This window comes from Zalophus californianus, chromosome 11 (assembly GCF_009762305.2).
Source record: "Zalophus californianus isolate mZalCal1 chromosome 11, mZalCal1.pri.v2, whole genome shotgun sequence".
In the NCBI taxonomy this organism is placed as follows: domain Eukaryota; kingdom Metazoa; phylum Chordata; class Mammalia; order Carnivora; family Otariidae; genus Zalophus; species Zalophus californianus.
The window spans coordinates 57797086-57820451 of NC_045605.1; the positions used below are offsets into that span (position 1 = coordinate 57797086).

Here is a 23366-nt window from a genome sequence, read left to right on the forward strand (position 1 = left end):
TGTGACCACTTTGCCCTGTGGCCATGGCCCTGTGCCCAAGTCCAGAAATGGCTTCTGCCTACTCCTCTGCCTGCCCAGTTCATTCCCTTCCCACTCCCTCTCCCTCCCTTCTCCGGTCCCCCTCCCCTCCTCTTTCCTGGGTCACCTGGGTCCCGGGTTCAGATGTGGCCCACCCTTGCCCTCAGCACCTCCTGACGGAGCCTACAGTAGTAGCAGCTGCTAGGGTGTCTCCCTGCTGTGCTCCACACACCTCTCCCAGCCGCCTTTGGCTCCCTTCAGCAGTATCCGTGCTGAAGCCTCCAAGTGTCCTGTCTGAGACGGTAATGGTCACAGCCGATAGGCCCCAGAATAAGATATTACCATTTAAGGGCTGGAGGTCGGGCCCTGCCATATACTAGCAATATGACCTGGGTAAGTCCATGTCCCTCCCCGACACCATTTTCTCCTCTGTAAAGGAAGCATTGCAAACGTTAGGATGCTCAGCAATAAAAAAGGAATGAGGTACTGATACATGCTATAACATGGATGCATCTTGAAAGTACTATGTTAACTGAAAAAAGCTAGTCACATACTACATGATTTAATTTATATGAAAGGTTCAGAAATCTATAGAGATAGGGCTGTCCGGGTGGCTCAGTCGGTTAAGCATCTGCCTTCGCCTCAGGTCATAATCCCGGAGCCCTGGGCTCGAGCCTCCTTGCTCAGTGGGGGAGTCTGCTTTTCCCTCTGTCCCTCCTCCCACTCTTGCTCTCTCTCGCTCTCTCTCAAATAATTAAATAAAATCTTTAAAAAAAAGAAGTCTATAGAGACAGAAAATAGATTTGTGATTGCTTGGGGCTGAGTGGAAGGGAAGAAGGAAAGTGACTACTGATGTACACAGGGATTTTGGGGGCCAAGTGGGGAGTGGTGAAAATATTCTAAAATTGTGATGATAGTTGCATAACTGAACACTAAAAACCACTGAATTGTATCCATTAAATAGGTGGATTGTATGGTATGTGAATTATATCTCAGTAAAGCTGTTATTTAAAAAAACAGAACCCTGGGCACCTGGGTGGCTCAGTCAGCTAAGCACCTGCATTTGGCTCACGTCATGATCTCAGTCCCTGCTCAGTGGGGAGTCTGCTTCTCCCTCTGCCTCTGCCCCTAAGCCCTGCTCATGCGCTCTCTCTCTCTCAAATAAATAAAAAAAAATCTTTAAAATATATATATAAATAAATAAGTAAACAACAAAATCTTAATAGTACTTATCTCATAGGGTTGTGAAAAATAGAAATAATATATATAAAGTACCTGGCACATAGTAGGCACCAAGAAATAACTGTTACTATTATTGTTAATGTTAGGAGAGCCCTGCCCAGCCTATCGTGTGTGGCCTTGACCTTTGAATTCTCAAAGGTGACTGGTCCAACCCCTATCCCCACATATGCACTTATTACCTAAGGTAGCTCTTTCAGCAGCTGGAAGGAGCTATTTTAAAGAACCCAAGTCAGAGGAACTAAACCAGATCTGGAACTCTGACCTTTCCCCTCACCTCCCTGCCACTCACCAGCCAGCCGCCTCTTGTCAGGTGATCAGGCTGTCAACTAAGCTTCTGTAGGGTAAGGTTTCAGGTCAGCTGGAGCATATAAAGATAGGTGCCAAGCCAGAGGCAGCAGAGACAACAGTGAATGGCGAGGGGGCAACTAGACCCCTGCTGCCACCTCCTGGGATGGAGCCCTAAGGAGCCTTAAGGCGGCCCTGTGCTTCTGCTACCCTGGCTGGACTCACAGGTAAGACCCATTCTCCACCACCCCCTCCCCCTCCACGTTCTGCCCTTCGCGGCAGCTTACAGAGAGCAGCCAGGAGCTGACAGGGATCACTAGCCCGGGATCACTACCGAGCTGGTAGATTGCGTCCCTCCCCCACCGAGTCAAGAGGGGGTAACTGCAACCCTGATGAGGGGGCACCGTGGCTGGGCTGAGGCTCGACCCCAACACCCGTGTCACCCACAACTCACTGTCCCCCTTCTCTGCTGGCTGCCTCGGCTGTGATTTTGCAAATCTCCATAGATAAGAAGTGGCTTTCTCCTTAGTCTGGCACAGAATCTCCAGAATTCCTCCAGAGCATTAAGCCCTTTCCCCATGAGGGTCCTGGGGACCCCCTTCCTGAGTTAGAGATGCTGCAGGCACCTCTGGCCTCACATACAGGGAGGTTTACGAGCCCAAAGAACTCTACTCAGGTTGCTTCCTCAGCGGGGATATGCTGTGGAGGCTTTGCCAGGAAGGTGAGATCGGGCAGCCCATCTCAGAATGGGGTCCTCCGATCCCTGCTTCCGAGTTACCATGAAGAGATGCCCCGGCCCCAGCCCAGACCTGAATCAGGACCTCTGGCACTGACGGCCTCTGAGAATCCACTCTATAAACAAGCAGCTCCAGGGATCCTGACCTCTCCCCTGACATGTGAGGCTCTGGACAGCGGCACAGGCGCGGTGTCAGACAGAGCTGGGCTCCAACCCCAGCCCCAACCCTTCCGTCTTATGACTAGCTGAAGCCCTCACAGCCTGAGGTCCCTTGGTTATGAAGTGGGAATCACTGTGACAACTACCGTATAGCCTTATATTCAGGGACTGAATTAGTCAATACCTGTAAGGCCCTCAGCACCGTGCCTCATGCAAGAAGCACCGAGCAGACGTTAATGGGGCACTACTACTGTGGCCATGTAGCTGGGACATCCATCACTCAAGTGCCCCAGCGGAGAGAGTTCTGCTCTCAACTTCCCCTTTGCCATTGGCAAAGTTCTGCTGCCTGCTAGATTTCCTCAAGTATCGATTCAGGAGGGTGGAGTCAAGGGGGAAGGAAGATGGGAAGCAGTGGCCTCAGGGCAGCCCCCACCTAAGCGTACCATTGTGGCCTCCCTCTCCACCACAGTTTGACTAATGAAAGTTCTAGAGCCTCCTCCCTTCCCCCCCCAAGGTATGACTTTTGACTTGAGTCCATGCCCATCCATTCTGCCTCCCATGAGTGGCTCAGAACTGCGTCTGAAATAGGTTCCAGCTTCACCACGGCCGCTGCTCTTGCCTGAGTTCAGGCTCCAACACCCCTTGCTCCACCATCCCAACAGCCTCCTCGCTGGCCTCTCACCTTCCAGTCCAGCCTTGACATTTGCACCAGCATACTCTGAACGCTGGTCTGATGGTGTCATTCCTCGACTTGAGAACCACCAACAACTCCCCATTCTCTGCTAGATTCAGTACAGCCCTGGCATTCCAGACCCTCTACCAAGAACATGAAGGGCTGCTCTGATTTCATTTCCCATTTCTCCACTTGAGCAAGTGGGGTTCCTTGGTCAACTGGTCCTTCCTGGGCCCCTCTAGCCCTGGGCCATCCCTGTACCAGGCTACACAGAGAAGCAGGATCAGTAGACCCTATCCCTGCCTTTGGGGCTCCCTATCTAGGGGGGAAACAACTGCAGTTAATGAGCTAATCAACAGAGGCTGGGGCAAAGGAGTTTCTTGACAGTTCAACCTCCCCCAGTCCTCCCACCCAACTCCCAGGCCAGGGGGAGAACAGGCTTCCCCAGGGAGACCCAGCCCATGAGACAAAACTCATGAAGTGTTCCCTGTGGGCCCAGGTACATCACAAATACTCTGCATCAGGGGGCTAAGACCAGAGAATGCCGCGGAGTCACATAGCCCTGGTGGGAATCCCACTTCTGCTCACTGGATGACCTCTGACAGCTCATTTCACCTGTCTGGGCCTCAGTTGGTAACTGTGCAAGTGGAGTAAAAATACCTAACTTGTAGGATTCTTCTATTAGAATCCGAGTGGCTACCAAAGGCTTTGAAGAAAGGACTCCTACAACCAGTAAGAGACATTAGAGAACACGACCCCCAAGGGCCTCCCGAGCTCTGAGAGTCAGACACTCAGATTCCTGACGCTGGGGCTCTGAGCAGTCCAGCTCACGTCAGAGAAGGGGAAAGGCTAGGGAAATGCCAGGGCTTGGAACAAGAGAGGCAGCTGCTTGCGCATATACCTGCACATGCATTCCAGCCCCAGAGAGAGCCTCCTCCTTGTTGGGAACTGAGCCCTCCTGGCAGCTGCTGGTCTTCTGTAGGCAAAGGGAAATGGGAAGGAGGCAAGTGGAGGACGGTGTTCCCCTAGCATGCTGCAGTCTGTCCCCTCCACCAGGCTCAGGTCCGTGGGCACCGGCGCCTCCACACCACCACCCCTAGGAGCCAGATTCTTCTTGGACCCTCGGGGAGGCAGTATAGAAAAGCAGGAAGACAGGCTGTGGGAGGAACACTGCAGAGGGAGCCCGAGGCCTGACTGTGTGGCACATGCAGGTCTCAGCCTCTCTGGCCATTTTCTTCATCTGCCAAGCTGGGCAGTGATGCCCACCCAGCCTTCCTCACCAAGCTGTTGTTCTGTATGCTTAGCACATAATTCTCTAGATGGGCTGGCATATAATTCATTAACTGCAAAGGGCTTTGAATGCCCTCAATAAAAAAGACAAGGTCTGGAAATCCATACTACCATACCCACTGGGGTCCCGAGCTGAATGGTGAAGGGGCCTCACTGCCAGGAGAATTTAGTTGAGGTTCTGTACCTTCCGATCAGTCTCTCTCCATCTTAAGCCTCTTTTTCTCATCTGTGAAATGGATTTACAGCTTCCCTGCCTTCTTTCCAAGGCTGTTTCGAGCCTAGTACAGCAGAGTGAGCCAGGCTTGGGCACTAGTGGCCAGTTACACTCAGCAAGCTAATGTCCCCAAGTCCTGGTTTGCTCATCCAAAGTAGGGGAAGGAGCAGCTACCTCTCAGATAAGTTGGGAGAATTCACTAGGATTGTGTGCAAAAACTGCTGGGAGGGCCTCAGAGCCAGGTGGTCATTTTCTCCTCCTACCTGAATCCATGCCCTGGACTCTCACACAAGCTCATGCTCTTCCCTGCATCTGGAACACCCTTCCTGCTTCAGCTGCCGAAATCCTGCCCACTTTTCAAAGCCTGACTTATGTGACCCTCCTCCCACCCTCCACCATGAGATGGTTCTTATTCCACCTCACAAACAAAAGAGGGGGTCTCCCCCTCCTTTGAGTCCCTTCTTGGGGCTTTCCTCCCCTCTGACACTGGTCCAACCCATCTTATGTGGATGTGTCTGATGCCCCCACAAGACTCCTTGAGAGTTCCTTGTGGGCAAGTCACACAGACTATTTGCTCATCCCCAGATTTCCTGGAATGCCAAGCACAGAACCTAGCATGAGGTGGGTCTTATGGAGTCCACCAACCATGGCAAGGACTTTGGACTTTGTTCTGAAGAATCCAGGATCCCAGCACATGAGGGGTATGTGTGCATTGGGTGCCAGGGGGTGTGACTTGCTAAGAAATGGCATCAGCGCCAAAAGCCAGATGCCCAGTTCACGTTATAAGAATACCGGGCTGCAGGAAGTGACGGAGATGAGCTAGCGCGTCGAAGATACCTCTATGGTTTTCCTCCCGTTCTTGAGTCGGGAAATGGCCGCTGTGTAGTTACAACGGAGTCCTGGGAACGGTGCTTTCGACGTTTCAGGAATTTGAATTTAGAGTTTAATTTCTCAGAACATTTTCTCCAGGAAGAACTTTACAGTATCTTAAAGACTTCACTTGACTGTTTAATCCTGCATAAAACCCAAGGAGAAAAGAAATGGGTCGCTCCAATTCTAGATCACATTCTTCAAGATCAAAGTCTAGATCACAGTCTAGTTCTCGATCAAGATCAAGATCACATTCTAGAAAGAAGAGATACAGTTCTAGGTCTCGTTCTAGGACATATTCAAGATCTCATAGTAGAGATCGTATTTATTCTAGAGATTATCACCGAGATTACAGAAATAATAGAGGAATGAGACGACCTTATGCGTACAGAGGAAGGGGCAGAGGGTATTATCAAGGAGGAGGAGGTAGATATCATCGAGGTGGTTATAGACCTGTCTGGAATAGAAGACACTCTAGGAGTCCTAGACGAGGTCGTTCACGTTCCAGGAGTCCAAAAAGAAGATCCGTTTCTTCTCAAAGATCCCGAAGTAGATCTCGCCGGTCATATAGATCTTCTAGGTCTCCAAGATCATCCTCTTCTCGTTCTTCATCCCCATATAGCAAATCTCCTGTCTCTAAAAGACGAGGGTCTCAGGAAAAACAAACCAAAAAAGCTGAAGGGGAGCCCCAAGAAGAGAGTCCTTTGAAAAGTAAATCACAGGAGGAGCTGAAAGATACATTTGAACATGACCCATCTGAATCTATTGATGAGTTTAACAAATCATCAGCCACATCTGGTGATATTTGGCGTGGCCTCTCAGCTTATGATGATAGTCCTAGATCACCTCATAATCCTTCACCAATTGCTACACCACCTAGTCAGAGTTCATCTTGCTCTGATGCCCCCATGCTCAGTACAGTCCACTCTGCAAAAAACACCCCCTCTCAGCATTCACATTCCATTCAGCATAGTCCTGAAAGGTCTGGGTCTGGTTCTGTTGGAAATGGATCTAGTCGGTACAGACCTTCTCAGAATAGTCCAATTCATCATATCCCTTCATGAAGAAGCCCTGCAAAGACAATCACACCACAGAATGCTCCAAGAGATGAGGCTAGGGGACGTTCTTCATTTTATCCTGATGGTGGAGATCAGGAAACTGCGAAGACAGGAAAATTCTTAAAAAGGTTCACAGATGAAGAGTCTAGAGTATTCCTGCTTGATAGGGGTAATACCAGGGATAAAGAGGCTCCAAAGGAGAAAGGATCAGAGAAAGGGAGAGCAGAGGGAGAATGGGAAGATCAGGAAGCGCTGGATTACTTTAGTGATAAAGAGTCTGGAAAACAAAAGTTTAATGATTCAGAAGGGGATGACACAGAGGAGACAGAGGATTATAGACAGTTCAGGAAGTCAGTCCTTGCAGATCAGGGTAAAAATTTTGCTACTACATCTCACTGGAATACTGAGGAGGAAGGACCCAAGTACAAGTCCAAAGTTTCATTGAAAGGCAAGAGAGAAAGTGATGGATTTAGAGAAGAAAAAAATTATAAACTTAAAGAGACTGGCTACGTAGTGGAAAGGCCTAGCACTGCAAAAGATAAGCACAAGGAAGACGACAAAAGTTCTGAGAGAATAACAGTAAAGAAAGAAACTCAGTCACCTGAGCAGGTAAAGTCTGAAAAGCTCAAAGACCTCTTTGATTACAGTCCCCCTCTACACAAGAATCTGGATGCAGGAGAAAAGTCTACCTTCAGAGAGGAGAGCCCACTTAGGATCAAAATGATAGCCAGTGATTCTCATCGTCCTGAAGTCAAACTCAAAATGGCACCTGTTCCTCTTGATGATTCTAACAGACCTGCTTCCTTGACTAAAGACAGGCTACTTGCTAGTACACTTGTCCATTCTGTCAAGAAGGAACAAGAATTCCGATCCATCTTTGACCACATTAAGTTGCCACAGGCCAGCAAAAGCACTTCAGAGTCTTTTATTCCACACATTGTGTCCTTGGTTCATCATGTTAAAGAGCAATACTTCAAATCAGCTGCAGTGACCCTAAACGAGAGGTTCACTTCGTATCAGAAAGCCACCGAAGAACATAGTACCAGGCAAAAGAGCCCTGAGATACACAGGAGAATTGACATCTCTCCAAGTGCCCTGAGGAAGCATACTCGTTTAGCAGGGGAAGAGAGAGTTTTTAAAGAAGAAATCAAAAGGGAGATAAAAAACTAAGGTGTGATTCTGCTGATCTTCGGCATGACATTGATCGTCGGAGAAAAGAAAGAAGTAAAGAACGGGGGGATTCCAAGGGCTCCAGGGAATCCAGTGGATCAAGAAAGCAGGAAAAAACTCCAAAAGATTACAAGGAATACAAATCTGACAAAGATGACAGTAAACATAAAAGTAGAGAGCAAGATCATTCTCGATCTTCATCCTCTTCAGCATCACCTTCTTCTCCCAGTTCTCGAGAAGAAAAGGAGAGTAAGAAGGAAAGAGAAGAAGAATTTACAACTCACCATGAACTGAAAGAATACTAAGGCTTTGGTTTGGAGGAGTTAGCCGACCACGAGGAACCTTTCATGATGACAGAGATGATGGTGTGGATTATTGGGCCAAAAGAGGAAGAGGTCGTGGTACTTTTCAACGTGGCAGAGGGCGCTTTAACTTCAAAAAATCAGGTAGCAGTCCAAAATGGACTCATGACAAATACTAAGGGGATGGGATTGTTGAAGATGAAGAAGAGACCATGGAAAATAATGAAGAAAAGAAGGACAGATGCAAAGAAGAAAAGGCATAGTAAATCTGAAGTGAGATTGCAACAGAGAGCAGAACTTGCACCCACCATTTTTTACCTGATTTTTGTTTTCAAAATAAGAATGTAAGCATTTTACTTAAATTTTACTGTTTGCAAGTAGTCAATAGAAATTTTGTTTTAAGTCTTCAAATACCTTGAAAAATAGTAGACTGTATGTTGAAAATTGTACTGAAATAAAGAAGAAAATTGTTACGTACCATATTTGTAACTATCAACTTTTAAAAAATACTTTTACTGTTTTTGTTACATGCACTGTAATTCGTTTTGTCTATAAGATATGGTCAAGTACAGCCCTGTGAAAGTTCTGATTCTCTTCCTTCCCTGTTTGTTAATGTTTATTCTGAAGTAAACGTTAGCTCTACATACAAATCCCTGAACAGAAGTTGTTTATAGAGACCACACTAATTATTTTAACCGTATACATCTGTTTAACATTCTCCTTAATTCAAACACACTACATTGTAGGGTGACTAATTTTTGAGGTGTACCACAGAAAAGGTTTTTACTTTGGTAAACTAAGCTAGTTTAACATGTCAGCAGATGTTTAAGAGGAAAAAAGCTTTGCCAATACCTAAAAAGTACAAGCTATTAAAAGATCCAAAAGTATGAGGTGGTTTTTTTTGTTTGTTTTTTGTTTTTTGTTTTTTTAACTGAAAGCAAGCAGTGGCCTATAAAAACTATTCTTAGGATCCTTTACTTTTTGGGCTGAAAAAAAGTTGTCTTTCTATTCTTATTTGAAAGTTTGAGTCATGGTCTTAGATATTAGCTAATCTTTTTGAGAGAGAAACTGGTCTGTAATAATACAAATAAAAAATCCATTCCTACCAAATGTATTACTTTAAAAAAATAAAACAGAACAAAACCTGTAATCTTGGTCCTGGTATGGAAGAGGATTATGCTGCAGAATAACTTGATATATTAGAAAGATGTACCTGATTTCATATCTTACATATTTATTTGAGCTTCTGGACAGCTGAAACATTAGTTTGTAGTCTAACCATAAGGAAAAATAGGCAAACAAAACATTGTTCATTAGTAGTATTTTAAGTAATTTGTTTTTCAATAAAAAGTTTTGACAGGAAGTTTGTTGCCACATTGTCTAACTTGGTTTTACTTTTTTCCCTATTTCAGTTGCAGTTTATAAAAATGGCTTTCTTTTTCTTCCCAAGGGTTCTATTCGTCAGGTAGATAATCTTTCAGATGTGAATTACCTTTATGTTTATGCTGATAGCGCTTAAGATGAAAATCCAAAATAGTAAATTTCAGTGTTAAGTTTGTCTGCTCTATGAGCATATATAAAAGTAGTCAAATTTCATTTGTTAATTCAGCAACCAAATTAGTTGTATATGTTTGCATTAAAAGGAGGTAATGCTTATTCTTTTTAGTGTAAACTTTCAGAAATCTTAAGTACATGGATCTTTCGTCCTCACTTGATTATTTGCAGTGCTCCTAGCACCTTGATTGCAGCCAGGGGCATTTGCTAAGAACTGTAAGAGGGAAAAATACGAAAAAAAAGTATATGTGATGTTTATGGCCCTGGGATCTTTAGTATTGCATGATTTCTCCTATCTTGTCTTTTCTGAAATTGTTACAGAGCAGAGGAAATACTGTTAAAGCAAGTTTGTTATTGCATTAATCAGGACACAGCTAATTTCTTCTAGTCAGAATAATACTTAATTACATGCTAAAGCAACATGGATTTAATCTTCAATACAGGAGAATTTTCACAACCATTTTATTTTATACAAATAAATTTAGCTTTCATTTTAACAGTTACTATTTGGTTAGATACTGAATCTCTGTGCATGACTGTAAATGTGCAGTTTTGTTTTTCCACTTAAGACAATAGGAGAATGGGAATTTGCTGATAAATTATTTAATAGGGAGTGGGAATAAAGCTCCCTAGGTCCTATCAGCAAGTTATATTTTAAATGCAAATGCATTGCTTTAATCCAAATAGATACCTGATTTGGTTGCTTTTATTCTATTAAAATTCGGGAAAGGATTATACCAGAATTTAGTAGGAAGGGCGATAGAACTCTGCAATTAGGATTCCATTGTGGATGTTACCTGTTTCAGAGCCAAGGATATGAAAGTCTATGTTGTGTTTTTTTAAGCCACAATTTAACTCCACACGTGACAACATACGATAAAGCTGAATGGTTCCTCTTGGTAAGGAATTTTGTTAACAAATGCCAGAAAATAATAACTCTTTGATACCTACGTTAATAGACTTCCTTTTGCCTAGAGAAGGAAAATAAAAGTGAACCAAAGGGTATTTCTAGAAAGGATTAAGAAAGCTGTTTAAGAAGGCCATGACTCAGTCCTTAGGTGTGTATACTTTTCAACATCCTAGGAATTCTAATACAAAATAGCAAAATATGTTTTTCCAATTACATCCAACTTTAAGGAATTACTATTTGTTCCCTTTTGTCACAGTTAAAATCAAGTGTTGGGAATTAAATTATAATTTGAGTAAAAATATTACCCAATACGAATGAATGTAGATGGCTAAACGATTCTTACTCAGTGTGATGTATATTGCAACAGGGACCCTTGTAAATTGTCATATGCCAATAAAATGTCATAAGTGGTAAAAAAAAAAAAAGAATACCGGGCTGCCCGTGTGCCCATGACAGGCGTGCCAACTTCCCAAGGTAACCACGGCTAAACCAGGACCTTGGGGTGTGAATGTGCCCCTGTTCAGCCAGCAGTAGGACCGGTGCAGCTACAAGTGCACACGGGGACAGGGGACACGTTCTCTTGACCCAACGCCGATCCCCCTCTCGTCTGAGAAGCCCAATCTCTTCAGCTGAGAAGGGATGCCCTCCGGGGTGTGAGGGGGAAAGGGCATGTGCTGAGCCAGGCAGAGCAGCTGCCACTGCCAACATTAGCAGCGGACGCTCTGTAGCCCCATCTCCCTAGGAGATGGGGGGCGGGAGAGCAGCAGAGGAGCATGGGACCAGTCTCCCTCCCTCCTCTAAGCAGAACATCAGCCCCAGGACTCCCACAGTGTTGAGAGGAAATGCCTCCAGTCACAGATAAACAATCTCTACTGACAGGGAGGAATCACAGGCTGGGAAGGATTTCGTTTTAAGTAGAATAAGAGTATATTCAGGCAACCTTGGAAAAAAAAAAAAAAAACACCAAGCTTTCATCCAAGATAACTAACAGTTTAGGTGAGTCATGAGGCACATTTATATTGCTGATCTGGGAAAGAAGGACCTGAAGTGGAGAGACTTGGTAGGCTCTCCGTACACTTCAGGGAGCAGGTCTTTCCCAGGGAGCAGCCTGATGCAGGAGAAAGAGAACAGAGTTGTAGGGTGGAGTCAGAATGAGGTCTAGTCCCTGCCTGAGCCTCAGTTTCCTCCTCTAAAGGATGAAGATCCACCTGGTCAGTGGAGAGAGGAGGGGGGGCGGGTGAGGATCACAAGAGAGAAGGGCTGGGAAAGTGACCTGTTCTTATAAGCCAAATCTACACAGCTAAGCATAGCAATACCCAGGCTTTTCTCTTACTAAAGCTTCTCCCGGTGCTGAAAGGAGCCTGGGGACAGTCCGGATGGCCCAAGTTCCATCTGCCTCCTCTGGCCTGTCTCCTACAGCCTCCTCCCTGCACTAAAGCTCAGAACTGCAAAGCGGCCTCTCTCCTTGGACCTCTGCTGGGCCCTAGAGGGACCAGGCAGAACCTTCTGGGACCATGGTTGGACTAAAGCCTTCAGAAGTACCTCCCACCACAGCTGTGAAATTCCTGGGGGCAGGCACAGCGGCCTGTTTTGCTGATCTCCTCACCTTTCCACTGGACACAGCCAAGGTCCGCCTGCAGGTAGGTGCTTTTTGGCAAGGGTCATTGTTCAGATCAAAGGAGGGACTGAGTTCTCCACTCCAGCACCTCTTGTGTGTGCCAGCCTGCTCTCCTCACACAGCAGGCCACTCACACCACTGCTTACAACTCTGCCTCATCATCATCCAAGACAAAAAAAAAAAAAAAAAAATCTTAGCTGCTTGGGCCCTTCATGGCCTCACCCTGCTTTGTAAACCATGGAGTGTGAAGTAAAAGTAAGTAGCTATGTGACCTTGGGCAAACCACTGACCCTTGTTGTGGGAAAAACAATCTGCCCTCCATTTGCTCTGAGGGCTGAGCACCACACCATGTATAACAGCTTATGAGCAATATGCTGATGCACAAACCTCAGTTGTTTTTACTGGGATGTGATGGCTATAATCCTCCTCCTGTTCGAGAACCAGCCCTGGACAGCTCCTTCTGCACACAGCCCCCTCTCCCCTCCTCCCAGCTCCTCACGCCTCTGCTGGGATGTTCCTCAGATCCAGGGGGAGAACCAAGCAACCCAGGCAGCCCAGAGACCCCAGTACCGCGGCGTGCTGGGCACCATCCTGACCATGGTGCGCACCGAGGGCCCCCGCAGCCCCTACAACGGGCTGGTCGCCGGCCTGCAGCGCCAGATGAGCTTTGCCTCCATCCGCATTGGCCTCTACGACTCTGTCAAGCAGTTCTACACCCCCAAAGGAGCGGACCGTGAGTGCCCGGTATCCTGTAGACACCAAGGGGATAGGCAGAGGCAGACTCTAGGCTAGTGGGTCAGACATGAGGGCAGTACAGACTCGGAGAAAGAGCTGGGGCGTAGGAGGCGGGTAATAGACACTCATGAGGAGACTGAGCGGCTGTCAGGACCTTGAGCCTAGGAGAAAAGGCAGGCAACAGGCAAGGGCAGCTCCATAGAGAACAGCATCCAGCCCAGAGAAGTACTGGGTGGCAGAACACTGACCCACTCTTCTCTCCTTCTCTCCAGACTCAAGCATCACTACCCGGATTTTGGCAGGCTGCACCACAGGGGTCATGGCGGTATCGTGCGCCCAGCCCACGGATGTGGTGAAAGTCCGGTTTCAGGCCAGCATACACCTTGGGGCCGGGAGCAACAGGAAATACAGTGGGACAATGGATGCCTACAGGACCATTGCCAGGGAGGAAGGGGTCAGGGGCCTATGGAAAGGTAGGTCTGGACTCCAGGCTCAGAGGGCCGTGGGCAAAGCATGCCTTACCCTTGAGCTAGGGCAGAGAACCGAGCAAGGAGGGAACTCCCAGCATGGTATATTCCAGCGATTCTGTAAGAACATCCCAACCAAAACTATCACACTGACCTGCCCCAAATTCAGTTCAATGTGTCAACGCTTCAGCATGCGCAGGCTGCTGTGAGGGAGACAGAAATGAATAGAAGATACCTTCCATACCCTCATGGCTCTCACAGACAAAGAGAGATGAGACATGTCAAGGAGCAGCCATTCCACAGGGTAGGATGTGCGAGGTTCACACAGAGGTATACGGCCAGAGGCAGGAGAGGCCATGCAGGCTCCAGGGGGAAGGTGACGCGCAAGCTGGGCCTCAAGGCTCAGTGGGCTCTAGGTGTGTGGAGATGGAAGGGTAGGGCTTCCCCAGCAAAGTTCTATCAGGAGTGACTATAGGACATGGGAAGGAAACGGAGGCCAGTGGAGGGGGCAGCTGTGAGTTGTCGGATGTAGGGAGATATGATGAGAACTAGGCTTCCTCAGGAGTAAGGTTTCTGGTTCCCTGTGTGTCCAAGTGGAGGCCACCTTGACAAATGCTGGGATCTCTCCTCCATGTGGACCAGGGGCCATACAAATCCTTGCAGAAGAAACAGTGACCCAGTGAAGGTTAAGGACAGGACACCTGGGTCACAACCTGATTTGCTCTGTGCTCTCCTGAAGCCCTGACCTCATCTGTGATATAAGTGGCTGGGTCTTGAAGCTGTCCTGGGGCCTCCCAGGGCTACCGTCTGTCACTCCTCCAAGAGCCTTGCCTCCCTCCTCCAAAAAAAGGCTTCCTTGCCTGGCTTTAGCCAGATCTCACAGAGGCATATTTTAATTTTGATAGATATTGCAGATTATTCTCCAAAATGTGGCTCAGACAAACATAAGAGGGCCTCTCTGTTTTCTGTCTCTGAGAAGGACATGGATAATCTAAGAGTTAACCCCAGAGAGGAAAGCCTGGAATCCGCTCAACTGAGGCAGGCTCCTCTGAGACCACTGGAATGGAGCATTCTGCCCCCAAACTGGGGCCTGTGGCCTTGCAACCAGGGCATCCACATCTATTTTTCACTAATCAGCCCCCACCCCATCCTTCACAGGAACTTTGCCCAACATCACAAGGAATGCCATCGTCAACTGTGCCGAGATGGTGACCTATGACATCATCAAGGAGAAGCTGCTAGACTATCACCTGCTCACTGGTGAGGCCCTGGGCTCCAGGGAGCTGCCCTCCCACAGCAGGGAGGGAACCTGGAATTCCACAGAGTGGGCACCACTCAGAGGCAACTGGGTGTTAGAAGGAGCAGAGAGAGGAGCAGTGCCCAGTAAAGATGCCCATGCCCAGTAGGAGTGCCTCTCTACTTGCTAGATGGGGTGCTGCCCAATTCATAAATCACTTAAGAATGCCAATTAGATCTTTTAAAAAATGCCCAGTCCATCATTGTGCTGAGTGGGAAAGAACCCTGGATAAGGAGGCCAGAGCCCTGGGTCCCAGTCCAGCACTTCCCACCGTGCATCTTGAAGCAAGAGTCGCCTTCTCTGACTTCATTCTCCTCTAATGAGATCGCTGGGCTGCCCAGCCTGCCAACTGTGGGATAACCCTGTTCTATTTGGCAAGTCCTGTGAGAGCTCTAGAAAGCACTATCCTACACTCAAGGAGTTCCCAGTTTAGTGAAGGACAAATGATGACACATATGGAACAGAAAGCCAGCACACTGCCATCTCACAGCTCCATGCTTGTTCCTCCCTTCCCTGCTACAGACAACTTCCCCTGCCACTTCATCTCTGCCTTTGGAGCTGGCTTCTGTGCCACAGTGGTGGCCTCCCCAGTGGATGTGGTGAAGACCCGGTACATGAACTCGCCCCCAGGGCAATACCGCAGCCCCCTGGACTGTATGCTGAAGATGGTGGCCCACGAGGGCCCCACAGCCTTCTATAAGGGGTGAGCCTCCCCCTCCTGCCTCCAGCACCCCCTCCCAGAGAACCTGGGCTTGTTTCCTTCCCTCCTTCCTTCCATGTATAACGTGCCTGCCGTGGGTCTACCTGGGGACATGGTGAACAAGCACAGATGTAAATGCCACAAAGGACAAATATAAAGAACTATGGAAGTTAAAAAAAAAAGTGGACCAAATCTGATTTGGAGAGTCAGGGGAGGCTTACCTGAGAAAAAGAAGTCTAGGCATAGGTCAAAGTACTGTCTATCCCCAAACTTATTGGGCAAGGGAGAAGGAGGGAAAGGTGGTTGGTAGTCCTGAGACCTTTCTCCAACCCACTGTCATGACTGTGGATCACCACTGATGGCGGCCACAGTGCCCAACACGTCACATTTTCTTGCTCCGTGTCTGCTTTTACCATTCCCTCTTAATGGAATGCCTTTCCCACCTCATGCACGTGCTTCAGAACTAGTTCAAATGCCACCTCCTCCCCAACATTCTCAGGTACAGATGTTTCCTCCTCCCTGTAAACTGCAGCAATACTTCCTTGATACCATTTTTATGGTACTTACCATCTCCTATTTTGTGTTATAGGATTCGTAAGTTTAAATTATCCTGCATGCTACATCACAAGCTCCTTAAAGCCAGAACTGGTGGCTTATATGTCTTTCATCTCCCTAGCCGAAAGCCGGCACTCAATAATGTAGATTATTAACGATCACCATGACCGCTAAGTCACCAAGTACAAGGCCTTACACAAAGCACTTTACACAGATTATCTCAACAACCCCCTGAACGGGGCAGTATTCTCCACATTTACTGAGGAAGAAACTGAGACTCAGAAAGGTCAAGTGACTTACCCAAGATCACAGATTTAAAATGTCAGAGCCATGGCTCTGAGCCAGATCATCAGATGTCACCCCACATGTCGTCACCCATCCTACTGTCAAGCTCTTGGCTTGGCCCTCACACCTCCCACTACTGATGCCTTTCAGCAGGTAGTTTTCTGGGGCCCAGTGTTAGACTGGACCCAACAGGCAATCAGGTTCTCAACCCTGTGACATCATAAAACTATTTCAATTGCCAGACTTCTTTTCCTGTAAGGGCTTCTATCATTACAATCATCAGCAGTAGCCACCTGTCTCAGTTTCTTCTTTTTTTTTTCAAAGATTTTGTTTATTTATTCATAAGAGAGAGAGAGAGGCAGAGGGAGAAGCAGGCTTCCCGCTGAGCAGGGAGCCTGATGCGGGACTCGATCCCAGGACCCTGGGATCATGACCTGAGCCGAAGGCAGACGCTTAACCATCTGAGCCACCCAGGTGTCCTCAGTTTATTCTTTCACTTGGAAAACATTTACTGAGCATCTCATGTGTGCCAGGCCCTGTGCTTTCCTCAAAAAGCAGCAGACACAGGTGACATTTATGGAGCATTTATGGATACTGGGCCCTGTACTGTATGCTGTACATTAACTCATTTATTCCTTCACAACAGCTCTATGAGGTAACTGCTGTTATTGTCCTCATTTTACAGATGAGGACACTGAGGCTTAGAAAGATTAAGTAACCTGTCCTAAGTCATGAAGCTAGAAACTGACAGAGCTGGGGTCTGAACCCAGGTCTGACTCTGGAGTTCACATTCATTGCCCCAGTGCTATTCTCCGTGGGGAGGCTAGGCTGAGGGTTCTGGAGAGACCTTGGTATGAGGCTATGACATAGGCTATGTCTCGGCTGAAGCCGAGTCCTACAGAGCCAAGAGCAACCAGCCCCGCAAGGAGGAGAGTAGGGGACATTCCCAGGCAGAAGGAGCAGCACAGGCAAAGGCATGGAAGCAAGTCTGGCAGGAGAGGAGAGGATCAGGAGGGGATTAGCAGAGAGAGAGAAAGGCTGAAGAGGGAGCCGCACCAGGTCCCAGGCTCCTCCCTGAGTCTGCGAAGCTGAGGTGGGGACTGTATCCCAGCTGCGCTATCACAGGACAGGCAGGCTCTCTGGAGATTAGCTAAAGTTGGTGTCACCCAGTCTTGACCCCTTGGTACACCAGCTTCTAGATGCCCTGGCAGGGCCTCCTCAGGGATGGCCCCTCAGCATGTAAATGATTCCAGGAATACCCAGCTGCAGGGTGGAGTCAGGTAGTTTTAGCTGAGCTCCTTAACTACCGTGGGCTTCAGTTCCTTTTTTTTTTTTTAAGATTTACTTATTTATTTGAGAGAGAGCACGCATGCAAGCGGGGGCGGGGGGCGGGTAGGGGCAGAGAAAGAGAGAGAGAGAGAGTAAATCTCAAGCAGACTCCCCACTGAGCGCAGAGCCTGACTCAGGGCTCCATCCGATGACCCTGAGATCAAGACCTGAGCCAAAACCAAGAGTCAAATGCTTAACTGACTGAGCCACCCAGGTGCCCCTGGAGTTTCTAAAAAAGAAACCTGGCAACCATCATAGCTGCCTTATAGAATTGTGGGAATTAACTGCCTAACACAGAACCTGTCTCAAAATGTGTTTTCTTTCCTTTCCTGACTCCAGCTTCTGCCTAAATTCCTTAAGCAGAGAAGGAAAAGGCTCAACAGATCTCAGAGACTGCTTGTAACTAATAGAAGCCTAGGTCCTTTGGCACTAACACTGTGAATGGGGGGAGCACCGGAGATCTATTTGGGATTCTTAGTCCACTCCACCTGATGTTTGGTTTTTTTCTCTCATCAGATTTACACCATCCTTTTTGCGTTTGGGAACCTGGAATGTGGTGATGTTCGTGACCTATGAGCAGCTGAAACGGGCCTTCATGAAAGTCCAGATGCTACGGGAATCTCCATTCTGAATAAAGCAAGCCCACCTGGTACTTAACTAGAACAAGAACCAGTGGGTCCAGGCACACACAAACCCACACATGTTTACAGAACTGTTTACTTGCTACTGAGTCAAGAAATAGAAGCAGAAGAAGGATTCTGGTCTTCGGTGCTTTGTCTTACGAACACATCTGTTTTGCACTGACAAGATGGAAATTAAATTATATTAATTTGGGGGACCCATATGTTGGATGCCTAACATTTAGGCAAGAGAAAATAAACCAAAACATCCATTTGGATAAAACAAAAGCTTGCAAACCTCTGTGCTCTAAAAAAAAAAATCTGATTAAATGACGAATTGAAAACAGGGAAGACTGCAAGCATGGGACAGCAGTGGCACATGACACTTGGAAAGCAGCGAAGGAGTTTGGAGGGATGCTGCCAAAGCAACATAGCTGTGACTACAGCCTTTGGTTAACCGTGGGTCATCAGCCATATATGTAATGTGCCTGCCATTTAGAAGCCATTGGGATTCTAGAGAATATGAGACCAAAAAAAGACAGAGAGAAAGAAAACCTGGAACCTGTGCCAAAGGAACACTGCTGGGCCAGCATGAGGCTGAGATTCGTAACTGTTCCCTGATTACACTGGAGAATCAAGAGGGCGGACTCCATCTTCTCTCCTGTAAGATGGGAGTAATAATCGTTTCCCTCCTCCCTCACCAGTGATTGTATGAGGATAAGTGACAAGGTGGACACGAAAGCACTTCCTAAAAGCAAAAGCTCTGATATTTACAAGTGTAAATATAAGGACAAGGCCTTGGGAAAGATTTTCTCAGGACAGTGAGGAAGTGCCAGGGAAGTTTTTGAAAGGTTGAAAGGTTGTCTAGAGCTTAGACCAAAGGAGCCAGGGGCTGGGGCGCCAGGGGTGACAGAGAATGGTGTGCACTCACAGAAGCCCCACTCCCATGCAGCCCTTGCTTTCCAGCGGGACTGTGAGGCTCCTGAGGGGTGCTGGGCTTGGGGAAAAAGAGGTAGATGTCAGGCTGACAGCCTAAAGTAGCAGGACTCAGAGGTTTTTGGAAAATTAGTATAATTCAATAAAGGGTGTGGGAATGAGAACAGCTATTTTTTTTTTTTTTTTTTTTTGCCTTGTCTTTCTTGGACAGAATGTCCCTTTCTCACCAGGTTTCCTGTTAGCCAGGGCTGGGCCTTTGGCCCCACATGTTCCCACTGCCTTCAGCCCAGGCCGGTTGCTCTGCCTTTTAGGGCTTTGACTTCTCCATCTGTATGTAAAAGGTGGGCTTGAACCAGACGACCTCCTTTTGAACTTCACTGCAGCTCTTTCAGGCTGATAATGAGGACCCAGAATGTCAGTCTTCTTCTGCTTCTTAGCAGCTTATGTGATGCTAATAACAGAACTGGGGTCAAATGTCCCCTCCCCTCACCTTAGCAAAAACCTAATCACCAGGAATCCTAGTACCTCGGTGTCCTAGCAGAGAAGTGGAAATAACAACCCCCCACTTTGCAGAAGTGCCCAGCAACGTAATCCCTCCCTCCCCACTCTAACCTCCCTGCATCCCTGAGGAAAAAGCAAATGTCCACTCACTCTCAGCATTTTCCTAAATTTAAATTACAATTTGAGATTATCAACATACACAAACTGGAAAGTCCAAATAAAAACAAAAAAATAAAGATTATTTTTATTTAATGTCTGCTTTGACTTTCAAATAAAACCCATATTTAAAACTTTTTCTTTTGACTTGACTGGCATTTGCAAATCATTCTTAAACTCCCAGTCTCAGTTTGTAAATTCCTAGGGCCAGGAACTATGTCTTCTATGAATTTCTACATAGCAATATATTTTTTAAAGATTTATTTATTTATTTTAGGAAGAGAAAGAGAGCACGAGCAGTGGGAGGAGGAAGGGCAGAGGGACAGAGAGAATCCTCAAGCAGACCCCCTGCTGAGCAAGGAGGCTGATGCAGGGCTCCATCCCAGGACCCTGAGATCATGACCTGAGCCGAAATCAAGAGTCGGCCGCTTAACCAATTGAGCCACCCAGGCGCCCTCTCCATAGCAATATCAACACATCCTCTATCCAGAGCAAACTCTTCGGATGATGATACCAAAAGAGAGAGAGGATCAATTCTACTAAGAACTATTTTGATTGGGAGCAGCACCTTAGTGACCTCTGAGTCCAGGCTTTTGAAGAAAGGAAAACAAGATTGGTGGGAGGTCTTCTACAGTTTCCTGGGCAAAATATTAAATCTCTTTCCCCACTTTTTAAAGGCAGAAGTTGAACCAAATGACCTAAAGCTCTAAAGTTCAGTGATTCTAAGAACTGAAACAGCTTCCTCTAAGCCACAGCATGCAAGCCCTTCCTAGTTCTGGCCCCCAGTTTCTGCCACAAGGAAGTCAGGGATGAGATCTTGCAAAATGGTCAGATCACCAGCTGAGGCCACACAGGGAAGCTGGCTTCTTAGCTCTGTGTACCCATCCCCCCATAGCACACCCACAGACACCTACTCCATCAAGTCATTAAGAGGAAATCTGCTTTGGGGTGCCTGCATGGTTCAGTCAGTTAAGAGTCCGACTCTTGATTTCAGCTCAGATTATGATCTCAGAGTTGTGAGACCAAGCCCCGTGTCAGGCTCCTTGCTCAGCAAGGAGTCTGCTTAAGATTCTCTCTCTCCCTCCCCCTCTGCCCCTCTCCCTTCCTGCACACGCACACTCACTCACTCTCAAAAAAAAGAAAGAGGAAATCTGCTTTTTCTCAAACTCTTCTAGTGTATCAAGCAAAAATGACAATAGTTTTGGCCCCAACTCAGTCACATTAGAGACATAAGGGATAACTGACTTCACATAAATCTTGTGAGTAAATGTAATATTTTTTAAAGGAATATTTTATTCAGAAGGAATGAATGTTAAGGAAATATATCGCTATAGATGAGTTAATTTCTGTCAGGACACTTTGAAAACTGCTGAGTGCTATACAAAGGAAAACATTCATTGTACATACAGTATAAGCCACACATTGTACTAGGTGCTGAGACGAACAAGGCCCATCCTGCCTTCAAGGAGCTCATTGAGGTGGAGGGTGGCGGGGGGGCAGGAAAGACAAATAAGCCATACAGAGTGATAAAAGCCACACTACAGATCTGCATAAGGCACCTAAGAGCAAGGACACAGATTAGGGACACCTGACCTGGTTTAGGGGCCAGGAAGCTTCTTGAAGGAAGACACCTAAAGACAAATAGGAGTTATCTAAGCAAAAAGAGGGTGGGTAAAATTCATTCTAAGGAGAGGAAATGGCTTGTGCTAAGGCTCAGAAACAAGGCAAGAACAAGAGGCATCCAAGTTTTGCCAGTTGTCAGTATGAATGGGTTGCAAACCTTAAGGGAAGCAATGAGAGAGATGGGGATGAAGAGGAAAACAGGGACCCTGAAAGGCTGTAGAAGCTACATATTAGGAACTGAGTGTGTACCCCCAAAATTCATATGTATTAGATGAGGGCATAAGGGTGGGAACCCCGTGATGGGATTAGCGTCCTTATAAGAAGAGTAAGAGAGGCCAGAGTGCTCTTTCTCTCTCCACCATGTGAAGGCACAGTGAGAAGGCTTCCACAAGTCAGAAAGAGGAACCTCACCAGGAAACCAGAGTGGCAAGCACCTTGATCTTGGACTTCCCAGCCTCCAGAACAATGAGAAATAAATCCCATTTGTTTAAGCCACCAGTGTATGGTACTTTGCTATGGCAGCCTGAGCTGACTAAGACACCACATTAAGGAGTCTGGAGTATTCTAAGGGTAATGTGGAGCCACTGAAGTGTTTTGTCTTTTTTTTTAAGATTTGATTTCTTTATTTGAGAGAGGGAGCATGAGTGGGGGTGGGGGGGGACAGAGGAAGAAGCAGACTCCCCGCTGAGCAGAGAGCCCGACATGGTGCTTGATCCCAGAACCCCAAGATCATGACCCAAGCCAAACAAAGACACTTCACCAACTGAGCCACCCAGGCGCCCCGCCACCCCACCACTGAAGTGTTTTAAGTAGGGCATGACTAGCCACACTGTAAAGAATGAATTAGTGGAATGGCCTCTGGTCGTAGGAAGATGAGGCTGTTGTTGAAACCCAGGCAAGGGTAGTAAAAGTGGGAGTTGAGTGAACGAATAGCATAGTTGAGTGAACGAATATCAATAGTCCTTGGAAAGATTCAATTTGGACATAGTAGTAAGAAAAGAGAAGGATGAGCCTCACATGTTTTAAACAACATAGAAATATCCTCAGTAATATTCCTAGCAAATTATTTTCTGGCCCTTGAACCAAATTTCTTGGGTATTAGCAGATTCACCATTTCTAGCTCTGCCTAGGAGAAAGCTTTCTGATTATGAACCATAAGCACAGATCTTGTACCATTTATTGCTTTGCCCACTTCTGTTCTCTCTTAGACATATGCTGGGTCTGACACACATGGGAAACTTAGATGCCCCTCTGACAGAATCCCACAGCTCTGTGTACACCATGTTTACCTGCCTGGCAGTCCCATGAGCCTGTAAATTCTTTGCAGGCATGCATGGGGTCATGTTTACAATTGCATCTCTCATCCTTAGCAGAGTGCCTAGGACACTGCAAAATGAATGGGTTAATAAATGAATTTTTAATTAATTTTAAAATATATATATAATATAAAATTTACCATTTCCTAATTGAACATAATAAAAAATTATCATCTTAACCATTTTTAAATGTACAGTTCGGTGGTATTTTTTTTAAAGATTTTTATTTATTTGACAGAGAGAGAGACACAGCGAAAGAGGGAACACAAGCAGGGGGAGTGGGAGTGGGAGAAGCAGGCTTCCCACAGAGCAGGGAGCCTGATGCGGGGCTCGATCCCAGGACCCTGGGATCATGACCTGAGCCGAAGGCAGATGCTTAACGACTGAGCCACTCAGGCGCCCCCAGTTCAGTGGTATTAAGTATCTTCATACTGCTGTGCAACCATCCATCCCCAAAACTCTTTTTCATCTTGCAAAACTGAAACTCTATTCCTATAAAACAATAACTTCCCATTTCCCCCTCCCCCTAGCTCCCTGCAACCATCATCCTACTTTCTTTCTCTATAAATCTGACTACTCCAGGTACTTCACACAGTCATATCATATTTATCTTTTTGTGACTGGCTTATTTCACTCAGCATAATGTCCTCAAGTTTCATCCTTGTTGTAGCATGTGCCAGAATTTCCTTCTTTTAAAGGCTGAATAACATTTCATTATATGTATATACCATGTTTGGTTTATCCATT

The 23366-nt window shown here is 46.7% G+C and overlaps 1 protein-coding gene and 1 pseudogene across 2 annotated transcripts; both read left to right on the forward strand.

The window, feature by feature from the left end:
- The first annotated feature begins 1501 nt into the window (after window positions 1–1501).
- UCP3 (uncoupling protein 3) lies at window positions 1502–19989 on the forward strand. Its single transcript, XM_027578321.2, has 7 exons — window positions 1502–1772; window positions 11901–12121; window positions 12622–12832; window positions 13107–13307; window positions 14460–14561; window positions 15121–15301; window positions 17984–19989. Exons 2-7 carry the CDS (start codon window positions 11996–11998, stop codon window positions 18096–18098), a joined length of 936 nt encoding a protein of 311 aa, XP_027434122.1. The 5' UTR covers window positions 1502–1772; window positions 11901–11995; the 3' UTR covers window positions 18099–19989.
- LOC113913884 lies at window positions 5179–8466 on the forward strand (annotated as a pseudogene). Its single transcript, XR_003517293.2, has one exon. The product of XR_003517293.2 is annotated as a bcl-2-associated transcription factor 1-like (transcript).
- Window positions 19990–23366: the final 3377 nt, after the last annotated feature.

What these genes read in the sequence shown, in the direction of transcription:
- UCP3 (XM_027578321.2), top strand. Translation starts at nt 11,996, where the DNA reads ATGGTTGGACTAAAGCCTTCAGAAGTACCTCCCACCACAGCTGTGAAA. An exon ending in CACCCCCAAAGGAGCGGACC is followed by an intron (nt 12,833 to 13,106) that starts GTGAGTGCCCGG and finishes CCTTCTCTCCAG; the next exon opens with ACTCAAGCATCACTACCCGG. An exon ending in GGTCAGGGGCCTATGGAAAG is followed by an intron (nt 13,308 to 14,459) that starts GTAGGTCTGGAC and finishes CATCCTTCACAG; the next exon opens with GAACTTTGCCCAACATCACA.